Source organism: Scaptodrosophila lebanonensis, unplaced genomic scaffold (genome assembly GCF_003285725.1).
Source record: "Scaptodrosophila lebanonensis strain 11010-0011.00,11010-0021.00 unplaced genomic scaffold, SlebRS2 tig00000159-arrow-arrow-pilon, whole genome shotgun sequence".
In the NCBI taxonomy this organism is placed as follows: domain Eukaryota; kingdom Metazoa; phylum Arthropoda; class Insecta; order Diptera; family Drosophilidae; genus Scaptodrosophila; species Scaptodrosophila lebanonensis.
The window spans coordinates 93,789-108,039 of record NW_022060596.1 but is presented as its reverse complement, the minus strand read 5'-3'; the positions used below and the strand labels follow the sequence as shown (position 1 = coordinate 108,039).

General features: G+C 39.6%; 1 protein-coding gene across 1 annotated transcript; it reads left to right on the top strand.

Annotated features, from left to right (window-relative positions):
* The first annotated feature begins 6,964 nt into the window (after positions 1-6,964).
* On the top strand, positions 6,965-7,822 carry LOC115629617. Its single transcript, XM_030526116.1, has one exon. The coding sequence runs from the start codon at positions 7,008-7,010 to the stop codon at positions 7,692-7,694; it is 687 nt and encodes a 228-aa protein (XP_030381976.1). The 5' UTR covers positions 6,965-7,007; the 3' UTR covers positions 7,695-7,822.
* The last annotated feature ends 6,429 nt before the right edge of the window (positions 7,823-14,251 follow it).

Genomic DNA, 14,251 nt, shown 5'->3' with positions numbered 1-14,251 from the left:
TTAGTGAGCAGTGCAAAAACAAACAAAACTAAATTAAATATAAATTAAATTAAATATAAATTAAATTAAATATATATGTAATATTAAATATACAAAAAACGGATCCACCATTTAATTAATTATTCAGATAATTACTCCAAATTTTGTATTTAATACGTTTTTATTTACTCGTATAGTGTATGTTTATGTTTATTTATTACTTTTCTTCACCCTTGTGGGACTACGTTTTCTTTAGAAAACTGCAAGGTTAATGAAAGAAAATTTGGTATATACCAGTATAGTACTTAAATAAACGCTGACTACTTGATTTTAAATTCCAGTTTATTACAATACAATATTAATGATTTGGATTTTCAGATGGCGAGCAGTTAATTTAATTTTACAAGCATGCAAGCATTTCAGAAGCTGGAAATGAATTCTGACACACATGCTGGCCCGGCAGTCCGTTTGGCTGCACTCGACAAAAAATGAAATTAATTACAAATTATGAATTGAAAAATATGAATATTTACGCACATGTTCATTGCGTTGAGCGATGGTCGATGGACGATGCGATGCAGCATTGCATCCATTATGTATTCAATTAACAGTTCTAATAAATGTGAAATCAAGAATAGCTGAGCTGCTAATATTTAATTAAGATTCAACCGGTAGACAATGAAAGAGTATACACAAGGGCTGAATTTTGAGGTAAACATAAGAACGATTAGCACAATTGAAACTGCTTGCGCAACAGATACCATACTTCAGAAGCTTAGAAGCTCGGCTGTTACTCTATCAATCTCACCGAATACTTTGAAATATAGAAATAGAGACAGCACTATTATGGCCGGAAAGCTACAACTTTGCCAATACAACTTTAAATATCGATGTTAACTAACAATACTTGATATGTTGACCAATTATAGGGTACTGCATTGAACTGCATTTAAATATTGAAAGGCTAGAGCCAAATGAACTGCTTACGATACAAGAGAAGGAGGTGGCTTCAGTAAAATCCTGACAGGCACATGATGAACGTCCACACCTGCAGCAGTTGTAGGAGCTGCCTTGATTCCAATCTGGCGCTGCTACTTTTTGCTGTTGCATGATAAAAATTTTGATTTGTTACCTCCCTGACTCACGCATGGGGCTGCTAAATCAAATTTTTAACACTTCCGCTCCAGTCAAGAAGCTCCAACTGCTGTTGCGTTGCTTCTTTGCTTCTCAATTCAGGCAATATGACGATGACGATGACGACGACGACGACGACGACTGCGATGCTGCCAAGGAGTCAGGCAAAGGCAAAGGCAACGGTAACGGCAACGCAGTGCGATTAATTATGCGGGCAGAGTGGTGGCCCACCACACTCACACACATGTACATGCATATGTATGTTTGCATATGCTGATATGCGCCCAGCACCCGCACCCACACCCACACCCACACATACACACGCATATATGTTTAGCTGGCTTGGTGTTGGCATGAAATATGTCCTGTTATTAACAATCTCGGCTAGCGCGACGACAAAGATGTGGGCGCAGGCTCCTCAAGTGTTTGCCCAGCGCTCTAACTTTCAACAACTTGAGCTTCATTTGGATATTGTATAAGCATGTACATATGTACATATCTATCTACTCGTACTATGTACGAGCATGCATGTACACATTTATATGTACCACTGGAGTGGTGTGCGAGTATGTGTGAACGTGTTATTTATTTGCAAAAACTGAATGTTGCCTTTTAAGTGGCAATAAATCAAATTGCCTGGCCCCAACACGCCAGCAATTTTGTGGGGAGAGGGGGCTGTGTGGGCGTATCAGCCAGCGAGCCAGTCAGCCAGCCTGCAAGGCAGTTGTTGGCAACTTGCTTTCATATTTGACTTAGTCATAAAACCGTGCTAAGTCGGTGGTGAGGAGGGTGGAGGGAGTGAGGAAAGAGCCGCTCACCGAAAAAAATAAGAAAAAATGTGGGAAAGAAATAAAACTTTTTGAGCGCCAACATAGCCAACAAAGCCACGAACCGGGCAACAGCAACCCAGCAAGTCAGTCAGCTGTAAGCCACTGCACACACACACACATACATATATTTATATGTATGTATATATATACATATATACACTAACAACGACATCGCTGAAATTGAGAGCTGGCTTGCGCCTCAGTCGCCTTCGCGGCTTTTGTTGACTGCGTTGTGTTGCGTTGTTTGTTTAGCGCTCCATAAGCTCTTAAGCTCATTTCGGTTGCGTTTTATTTGTAACTTGAGGCACACGACGGCGACGATGACGGTGACACACATACACATACACATACACATGCACACACACACATACCCATACACACTACCTCCCACCCCAAGCCCGCACACAAACAATCAGCCACCCATACACTCCACTCCACTCCACTCCACGCACCACTTGCATGCTTGCGCCAGTTAGCTTTATTTATTTAAAATTAAGCTGGCGAGCTGCTGAAATATTAAGTTAAACAATTGCAGCGCGTAAAGTCAAAGTTCCATCCAATGGCAATAGTTAGTACAAACAGAGAGAACGCCACAGTCGAGCAAGCCCGACAGTGAAATAGTCTGTGCTCACTCCCACAACAAAAATTACATTTTTTTGTTGAATTTTTTAAGTTGATTAAAAAAAAATTTAACTATTTGCGATTATTCAGAGACTACCCATGGGCCAAGCTTTATCTTAATAGCACAAATAGCAAAAGGATGTTATATCTGCAAATGAAGTGGAAGGGCATCCCACTTCCCTGCTTTTAGTGTTTTTCGTAATTTATATTCGATCGTAAAGGAAATTTAATGTAATATTAATATTGATAATTATTTATAGGCATATAAATACAAGTATAAATACTAAATAATTATTATTTTTAAAATAATGACAATTCACATTTCAATGTATTTTAAGGGTCCCCCTGTCTCTTAATCTGTGTACGACCCTGGAAAGGCTGCTAAACGTTCTCAAGTGTCTAATAGAATCATCTTCATAGGAGAATGCAATCGACACATTACACCAGAAGTAGAGAGAGAGAGAGAGAGAGAGAGAGGGGCCTGCTCCACACAACCATTAATGCATTTAAAGTTCTCGAAAGTGCATTCAGTTTTGGATGTACTCGTGAGTCACACCTGACATTGAATTAAGACGCTTTGCAGCTTATTGGACGACTTCTAGCAGCTGTTTTGGGGCCTGGTATTGAGTACCACAAGACCACAGGGACACAACGATGCGTGTCTTTTGCGCAATTTCTGCACTTTTTGGACAGCCGAGTGGGAGGGGGAGAGGTGCGCCAATCGGCTTGAGTGTTGGCTGACTGAGTTATGACTGTTCCGGGGGAAGGAAGCAAAGGCTATAGCGCGATAGCGCGATAGCGTCGGCATTAAGGGCGTTGTGTGACGCTTGTGTTGGGTTACTCGGTTGTACAATGTACATATGTATGCACAACTCTACATACATGTGTGTGTGCGTGGTGTTTATTTGCAGGCAGCAGGCAGCAGGCAAGCAGACAACATATGCCGGCAATCGTCTTTATTATTTTGGCTTTAATATTACTTATACGCAGTGTAGTACGAAAGATCTTGGTGCTGATAACGCTCAACGCGTGCAACGAGCAACAGCTGCTAGCCAGTGTCTGTGTGTGTGTGTGTGTGTGTGTTGGTGTAATTGTGTGCGTGTACTGCTGCTTACTGATATATATGTTTATATAATTCCCACTTACATACTGCTACTACACAAGTTTATTGTTGGTGGTGCTGCTTCAATGTTTGGCTTTTATTTGCTCTACTTGGATGTTCTACACACACGCGCCTATACAAGCACAAATGAGTGTAGATGTGTGTGTGTGTACATACACACGAATGCAGCGGATGGAACGAGAACGAGACAAAATGAAAATTATGCTCTCTTTGGTATTAAGTTTATGAATAACGAGCGTCTCTGTGTGTTGTGCGCTCTCGAGCAAGCTTACCAGAATTTATTTTTTTCTTGCCATAACTGCATACACACACACACACACATATATATATACATGCTTGGGGCCTTTGTTGCTTAAGTTTTATGCTCACCCCTACTCGTCACTCAGCATGAGCATCAACATCAACATCAGAGTCCTTTTCCAGCTCCTCGTTGTCGTTGTCGCCATTCGCCGCTGATCAGAAGGTGTTAAGTTTTGTTGTTAAAGTTAAGCGCATGAAAAACCTCCCGAGCATGCACACATAAGAGCCACACACACACACACACACACACACACACACACACACACACACACAACCTGCAACCATATTCACCTAGCCCGCCATTGCACATTATACTTGTACGAGTAGACAGCGCCGCAGTTACCGGCCATTGCTGTGGCCTTGGCTGGTCGCTCGGTACGGTCTCGTTTGGCTCTGTTTGGCTTGTAAGGACTTAACAGCTAAGTCTCCAGAGCACCCAGGCAGCTGAGCAAACGAGGCAAACAAGGGTAACGTAAAATCATTCCTTGCTAGTAATACGAGCTTAAGAACTTTGCTTTCATGCCCAATCCTGAATGACTTGGGAATGAGAAATATTCATAACGCTTTGAACAATGGCTCCTTTTTGATAGTTAGTGATCGCTCATATACTTATTTAATGAAGGATAATTAGTTGTATCACCTGAAATTACAGCCTTCTGGAAGTAATTCTTTTGTTAACTTAGGTCTGCTAGTCTGCTGCTTCCAACACAACACTTCACAGCAATTACTGACTGCATAGCCATGTAATCCAACGTTTGGATTAAATGCTGAAAACATTAAACTCATTTCGAAATTGTCTTTGCAGCTCACATGGCATCTTCTCTATTGTAGCCTCACCTTCCTCTGCTCATTCGCACCCGCAATGTTTAGTTGGCCTCGCACCTCAATTATGCATTCCACAGACGTGGCTGTTGCCTTTCAGCGTTCGTGACGCATTGCAAGTAAAAAATTATTGCTACATTCCACATTCAGGTCATTAATACGCCATCCTCAGTGGCCAGTGGCGGCTGTCGAAGATGGCCCAGCCTCTGCAGCCCGCACAGCTTTAGTGATTACTGTAGTTCTATATGGACAAGTATACGTCAGGTTGAGGAGCCACGTCGCGACGTTGAAGGGACGCCCGGAACCCGAGCTGCAGGGAGATGTGGAGGATGTCAAGGAAGAGGCAAGAGCATAAAAGGGGAATGACGTGCTCTCTGTTTGTTGTCTGCCGGACACGCACGGACGGCCTCACAGACAGACATTGGAATGCAGTTCGCTGCTACTGCTGCTGTTGCTGCTGAAATGTTGCACGCACGATTGCGCGCCTGAGTGAAATAAGATGAAATGCTAATGATGGCAAAACATTCCAGCGCCGTAGCCATTGCAGCTGCCGCTGCTACTGCTGCTTCCGGTTCCGTTGCTGCTGCCAAACCGAGACAGTAAGTTGGTATAAGCCCATTGGATTACACGTTCGCTTGGTCAGATCAAAGGCTATGCTTGTCCTTTTGTCAGTCCACTGTCGAAGACTATTAAATAAAATAAAAATTGGCATCGTCCATAGGCCTCGTCAAACTATTTTTGTTGAACGCTTTGATTTCTGGGCCAGATAAATCAATCATAAATCAAATTGCGTTCAACCAACAATATTTTATTTATTTTTTGTTCTTAGTTATTTGTTTTTTGTGACCTATACCTATATACTTGTATAATATAGAAGAATATTATAATGGAGGCTGTTGTCATACCAGATGTTGTTGCATCACTTGTGGGTCGCAAATCTATCTCTGGATGAAAATTTTACAAGTAGTGTAGTTCGCAATCCATGACCACATATATTCGTTGTAAGCTACATTGAGGATATGCTTGTATAGCTTACATTCGTTACATATCTTCACTGACTTTCCAAGCTTATAACTGTTCCTTAGCATCGCATATTCTAAGAGACGTCACTAGCTACCAAAAACTCTGAAGCATGAAATCGAGACCGACTTAAGCTGTTGCTTGCTGTCCATTGTCCACTCGGTTGCACTGCCGATGAGGACAATGTTATGTCCTTTTCGTATTTCTTTCATTGGAAAAAATGCATCAATATAGGAAGAAAAACCACTTCTAGCTAAAGAAATAAGAACCAATCAACTATAAAGGCATGCCATTAGGTGCAATTTGATATGCTAGTCACTCAGTCCGAGTCCAAATTATCAATCAGAGTTGAAAAGAGAGCGCTGGGCGCCTCGAAATGTTCAGAAGCGTTGCAATCAAAAAATGTATTCGCCATTCACCACCAAACAGCTTGCTCTAAGTTGCTTATGAAATAAAATGTTGTACATGACGATAAAACAAGGCCACACTTAAAGTAGGGAGCACAAATAATAACCATCGACCCATCCATTTCTCTTTTTCGCCGATCTAAAGACAACTTTAAAATGCTCCTAAATTTTCTTAAAGCATCAAATCATATTCAAAAAGTTTAGTTCTAATACAATTCCACAATATCTCCATTAATCATCCATTCACTTTCCATTAAAATAATATCATTAAATTATTTATATTATATTTTAAGTTAAGCTTAAGAGCACATCGCTATAGCTTAGAACACCATAGCTCATCTGTAATTGTTATTACCTTTAAGCTACATATTTATAAATAAATAAAATTAAAAACTAACACAGTCTTTTAATAGTTACTATTTTTTATTTTAAATATAAAATTTATTCAACATCAAACGAGAAGTAAGAATGGAATGCTGAGTTCTTGCTCTTTGCTCCAAACAATTATCTCTCGGATTCTATCTGTTATCTGGTGTGAGGTATTTGATGCACCATATGGATCCTGAATATGGAACTATATAGCTGTCTATCGCAGCTTGGTCAAACGACTATAAAAGTTATCCAAAAAGTCATGTCTTGACATGAAATGTATGTTAGTTTTCATTTGAAAAATCAAAATTGTCACCTGGCTAGACTCTATTCAAAATAGAAAACCGCCTAACAAAATTAAAGTTTTAGGAAAAAAAAAATTGTAATTTTTACTTCTTCATTATGCGAATCGTGCCAAAATCTTTTGTATGTCCTCTTGGCGACTGCAAGAAGGTTGTGCAGCCCTCGGATCTTTTGCGTCACGTATTAACTGCGCATATGGGAAGCGCTGGAAGTCGCACTGTACTGGAGATACCGCTTCGGTTCCGTGAGGTATTTCGAGGTCAGTCGACGCTGATGCACCTGCCCTACAATCGCATGAAACTGGATACAGACGAGTGCTTGGCCGTTCTCAATTACGCCGGCGATGAGCAACAGCAGCCTCAGACAATGCCCGGTTTCTGTGGGCTGACGGCACCCCAACGCAATCTTCCGCGTCTGCAACAGGTCTACAGCCATCATCTGCCCATACTCGTGATGGCCTGCAAGACTACGTGGCAAGCGGTGCTCTCTAATATGCCCGCACGGCCCGAGGATGTGTGCTACAACGACGATAATTATGTGATTTTACTGTGGCTGCTATCTCCACCGACGACGACTCCGTGCCATGCCACGATGAGTGTCCTGAATAGCGCATTAAGGTGCGGCCTCCGAAAGAGACGAGAAGTCCGAGACTTTTCCACACGCATGGCCATCGATCAGTTCATATTGGGCTACGATCCACACTACTGTATCCTGTCGCAGGGCGAACTGAGGGAGCTGTGCGGCTCTCACTCGGCATTCATTGAGGTGGTCATCCATGGGGCATAGTGGCTACAAAGTTCAAAACACATCTAGATTGTGTCCCGGTCAGTTCAAAACATTGCACACACTTTGTAAACTTTGTTGCATTTAATATTTCAAAATTTATGCAAATTACACAAATTTCTATCATCGAAGTACTCGCAGCTGCCTCCATTTCTTGCATTCTAAGACGTGCTCCAAGACGTTAACAAAACAAAAGTAATCAATGAATGGTGGTGGTGGTGTTGGTTGTGGTTGTGGTTTTGGCGGTGGTGGTGGTTCCATGTCTAAGTGGCGATCAACTGTCGAGTGAAATGTTGCAAAGTTTTCTAATATGCCCCACAAACAGGCAATACTTAAATACTTTGCAGTTCAGTTAGTAAATCAATTTTATTTGCATGCTACACGCCTACAAAAGTGACCGAAGTTATTTGTTTGTTTATAAACAGTGCCTGAAGAATGTCTTCCGATGTCTACAGTATGCATTGTATTAAAGCATTATTTATATAGCACAGAAATGTAATCACTATATAAAGCGCCACAAGTTTTAATGAGGTTCTGAAACGAAAAAGAAGGACAATTCCAATGACTTATCTAACTATAAAGAACATTTGTACTTCTTTCACCAATATTTTCTAACTTTAGACCTCACTCCATTCAGTAGAGTTTGCACAAGTTCGCAAGATGCTTCAGCCCAGTAACACATTAAATTGGAAACATTCTTGGAATTTTTCTTATATTTAAGAAGTTTTCGTTTCATGGTCCCAGGTCACGACTATTCGGGGAATTCAAATTAGGTTAAAATAATTAAAATAAGTATGTCTAAGACACTTAATTAAAAGTAACAAAAGCTTCTTAAGACATTAGTATATATATGTACTAATTATATACTTTACTAATTAGGCCACAGCTTTCCAAATCAGGCAGTTTTTGGGGAAGGTCGCCCATATAACTGCGTAATAATAATAATATTGTAAAATTTTCGGGGCCTTGCTTTGGCAATCTTATTTGGAAATTCAGTCTTGTTGGAGCGAGTTCACTTGTGTCTACTTTTGTAGACGTAGACGACACTTTAAAGTTTCTAGCCAACGATTGGAATTTCAGACATTCTGCTAAGATAGTTGGGAATACATATAGAATCGATCTATGTTCTAAGTTTAAATGTAAAAACATGTTGAAAATAAAAAATATACTCAGTATATTTAAGAACATAATTCAAATATGTTTAAAAAAAGAATTATTTCTGTCTGTGTCATTGCGACAAGTTAGCTCATCATTTTAAGAAATTACTGGCCATTCGCGCTTTTAAATAAAAATATCTTCTCCATAAATCTCTTCTACAAGTTTCTTTATGTTCTTAAGGAAAGCTTATTAGTTAAGTGGACGGTAAGAACTTTATTTGAAATATCAATTATTTGTATTTTTTTCCAATTGTCATTTTCAATTATTTTTTAAAATTTCATTTATTTCATAAATTTCAAATGAATCTCTGATGTCAAAAATTAAAAATAATATTAAGACAATTATAAAAAAAGTAATTAAACAAGAGCAGAGCCTTAGAATATATAGTATATATAGTATATATATATATAGTATTCTAAAACCTGTGTAAGTTATTCTGAACAGACACTAAGCACACATGACTGTTCCTCAGTTTTTAGAGAATTAACAAATTCATGAACTAGTGCATTTTATTTAAAATGGTATTATTCATGATTCCTGATTCCCATTGCAATTATCACTAATAAGAAGGCTGAGAACGGTATGCTACGTACGATGTGGGGAGACAAGCATTTTTATTAATTTTCTTTTTTTTCAGCGCTGTCTCAAATTTGAAAGTTTATTGCCACGTTTGTGAAGTGCGCATTATTGATTTCGACGCTGCTTTTATTGGCATTGCCCCTTTTGACTTTTTATGGCCGCAGCAGACGGTATCTTACAAACCGACATACACACACACACACACACACACACTCACGTAGTGTAACGAAAATTGATGTGTTTGTATCTTTACGGCCGCAGCTGCCAGACATACATACATACATAGGTACACGTACATATGCTCCTGCACAGATCAGTGGGAGACAGTTAAAGGAGCAAGTGCTATGAATGATTCAAAAGCCCTGCACAGCAACGTCCAACTTTTCGCAGAGCCCTAAATCTTTGGCAGACACAACGGGTGAAGCCCTCAAATTGACATTTTAATGTCTCAATTTACATACGATTGAGTTGCTTCCAAGTTTTATTAGCTGCTAGCAACACGAAACCAAGTAGCAAGTTGTCCGTCCATGCGAGTGTACGAGTATTCGTACAAATTCGAAATTGAAATGCGCACAAATTTGAACTGTTTGGGGCAATAATAAACTTTTGGCAGCCAACACACACGCAGGATACGGGCCACAAGCTTTTATTATTGGATTGCTACTCCTGTACTCATTACCAATACAATTTATCATTTAAGAAATAACATTATTAAATCTAAACACTATTATTAACAAACTAGCGCAACCCGTGTACATTCAATGTCCTTAGCTTCAGGACGCCTCTCCTTTGTCAACTCATCTCGAGCTTATCCATTTTGCGTGTTGTATGTACTGTGTATAAATGTGACCTGAACCAATTGTTACAACTTCCAAAATCTTTATTTGATGATTAAAGGAATCCCTTATGGATGCACTGCACATACGCCAGCGATTTTTCCATTCCTCGAAGCAGTCCAATAAATCCTTCTCTGTAATGGACTTCAGTACTTTCTTCGATTTGTCAAATTTATAATTCCAAAAATAGATTCAATCTTCATAAAACTGACATTACAAATATTATTATGTATCTGGTTTTAAATTCGAAAAGATCTGAATTACAGTTTTCAAAAATGAAGCTAGCCACAGGATCCAAGTCGCTAAGTTACAATACATACATACATACAAGTATATATTGGAATTGTTGTTGTTGCCAAACAAATGTATACTCTCATTCATATATTCAACTTATTTGTTAAATAATAATCAGACAAGCCTAACAGACAGACCTTCGCCAGACAAGCCCCAGCCAGACAGGCAATAACTCTTCCTTGTTTTAGAAACCCAAGGTTCAGGAAGTGTTACAAATTAAAAACGTCCGCATATATTTTCTGGAAAACAAATATCTAGGTTTTTCTTATACATTAATGTACAATTCTAGTGCTGTGTTATTTTTTTTAAACTTTACTACAAAGATATTGGAAGTGTCTCTTTCTCCGCAAATATTGATATATTATTGGTTTTGAAACTTAATCAAAGACTTTGTGTGGCTTGGACAATATACATACTCGTATACTCTCGTATTCTACAAAAATTATACACCTTGTAAATTCAGCGAAAGATGTCGCATACTTTTTGTTGTGTATGTATTCTGTACATTACAAACTACAAAAGTAAATTTAAAAGCTGTATTATCCTGTATCAAGTTTCACAATGCAATACAAAGTTATAACAACATTATCTGAGCGCGATTGTGTCGTCCCTATTACCTGCTACTATATACATACATATGTACATATGTACATATATGTATGTATATGGTACGTACTTGAAGTCCTAATTTAACGTGTTGACATGTTTACAATGCGATATTTGTATCTATTTTTTGTACCTTCATCTAGTTGTTCCCCATTTTCACCCAGGTCTTATGCTTAAGCTGTGACACTGGCATTTTCATTGAGAAATCACACAACTCTCGACATTGTAGTCGTTTTGGTCTACGTGCGTGCCCAAAACGGCATTCCTTGAGGGGCAGCAGCAATAACAACAGCACGGTACAAGGCCTCATAAAGGCTAAAATGAAACTAAAAGGACGACGGTGAGCAAAAATTGTGCCAAGGAATGGCATGACAACAACGACAATAACGACAACAACAATGAGGACGAGACTACGAAGACGACACACTCAAGTCATTTAGCGCTTGTGAAAAATATATGGCCACAGCCTATTGAATTGGAAAATGATTTTATTGAGCAGACAAGTGTATAATTACGCATGCCAACAATAGCAACAGATCCACCTACAACAACAACCTGTGTGTGGCAATTGGGCCTACACACGAGCACATACATATATGTACATATGTATACATACATGCATTCATACAAACGTGTATGTACACATGTACATGCTCGTGCTGCCCAATTTGGAGACGGTCGGGCTCAGTTCAGGGCCAAAAAAAAGAAGAATATAATGCCTCTCAACGTGCCAACACACGCACACACAAAGTCACACACACACACGTGAACGCACGTGAACACACATGCACAGACATGCACGCACGCATGCACGCACGCATGAAAGCGAGTACGTGGCTGACCGACCATCAAGTCGGCCGTGTGCCTGTCAAAGTTATCTCCCTGATGTTCATGTTGTTGCTTTCACTGTCATGTCATGTCATGACGAACCAGGGAACCAGCACCACGAACGCACGCAAGCCGGTTGACCGCCATTTGAAACAACGTTGTGTGGATTCTCAGTCTACTTGTTGTTGTTGTTTTTATTGTCCTGGAATTGTTGTTTCTGGTCTGGTCTGGTCTGGTCTGCTTGGCTCTCTGTTAACGGCTTGCATAGTATCTCTGAATTTTCCACATGTCTTTTGTTTTCTTCTTGCATCTCCCCTTGTAGTCTGCTTGTCCTCTGCATACAGTGGATGTTGTCCAAATGGAATTTAGATCAATTGTATGCAGTTCTGCATTCTTGGAATTAATAAGCAATTAAGACATTTGCGAGTATCGCTCTTTTTCCTCTTTGCGACGCAGAACCAGGTGGCAAGTCGAAAAGTTTGTCCCTTCTGCATTAAATACTATCTAGGCCTATGCAGAAGCCACAACATCAAATTTCAACTTCATCTATGGAAGCAAAGTACAAAGCATTACTCTCAAAGCTGAAGACACTATTTTTGACGTTTATTTTCTTTTCGCAACATATATCAGATAACGTCCACATCGATTAATAGCTGCTTTGTGGTCGCAACAAAGGGGAGAAGGGTATACTAGCTTAGAGCGAATGTTTGTAGCACATATGTAGAACTTGTCGAGGTTTAGATCTAGCTCTACAAGTATATGAAAGCAAACAGTTAAGATTTTGATGCTTAACTCTACAGGAAATCATAGTCATAAATGTAATATCTGGTTGAAAGCTGGTGCAACTTTAGGCTTCAAAGTTTTCTCTCTTCACGACTTTAATTAGATTGGGGTATTCCGATCATCTTAATTGTACAATTTCAATCATTAAAAGAGAATCGTTTGATATCGAAGTGGTGCACATATTTTGTTCTGCGCAACTGAATGGATTTATATTTATTTTCGCAAACTTATTATGACCAAAAGGATTTCCCAGGAGCTGCTTTAGAACACTAAACAAACTGCTGTATCTTAGGAAAGGGGTTTCTAAATCATAGCACAAGTGATTAGAAATGGATCCGGGACTTCAGCAATCAAATATCCGAAAACTAATGTTCTTTTTTCGAAAGTATGTTTCATCAATTTTTACTGTATTCCGTGCTCAGAGCCGTTCGATTTTTTATGTTTGGTGCTGAACGATTCGCTCTTGTTTACTTGATGGACGGCTAAGATAATATTGGTTGTTGGGTAAGGCTTGGGTGCGTGCGTGCGAAGCCAGCACGAAATTCTAGATATTCAGTTAAAGCTGATATCGAGTCGGTCGAGAAATGCGTCTTTATTCATTATGGCATACGTACGAGTACGTTCTAGCATACGCAATTGCATAAGCAATTGGCCAACTCGAATTTCACTTTCTAATTGCATCAACCTTGCTAAAAATGCAAATTGCACATGACAGACTATGTAGTGTAGTGTGTAGTGTGTTGTGGGATGTTTGATGTTTGATGGGGCAGGGGGGCGTGGATAAGAAAGACGCATGGTCAAGCATTTGGAGCATTGCAGTCAAGTCGTCACTGAACTCACTCACACACATCATTATGGTCAGCACTTGAGCATTGAACTGTGCAGACGGAGTAGCAAGGGAAAAAAATGGAAAAAATAGAGAAAACTGCTCATTAAATGTGCAAATTGTGTGCACTGGCAAAGAGATTTCTTGATGCATGGATAAAGGAGGAGCAGGAGGCGGAAACGAGCAAACCGACTGGGCGGCCTCTCATCCCCAGAGGTTTCCTAATAGACAGGCAGGCGGCGCTGGCGCATTTAAAGCAGCGCATCAAGCTTAATGCACATTTCACTTTACTTTCCACTTTCCACTCTCACTTGCACAGACAACGCCGCCGCCTAGCCAGCTAAGCTCAGCTATTTTCTTGTATACTTGTAGTATATAGTATATACTATAAGTAGTCGTATATATTTTGTATTTTTCTTTATTTTGTTTCATTTATTTTTTTCTCACAACTTTCTCGCCCCCTCTGCTCTCTTTGTTGCAGACCAGAAAGTCAAATATTTCATTTGGAAATTCCGAGCGGCAGGTCCAAAGAACGAAATGTGAAAATTTGCAAAAATATATGCATGCATACATGTTTAGTTTCTCTCTCTCTCTCTCTCTCTCTATGTGTGTGTGAAGTCTGTGATAGCAGCAAACACGAATTTTTTATA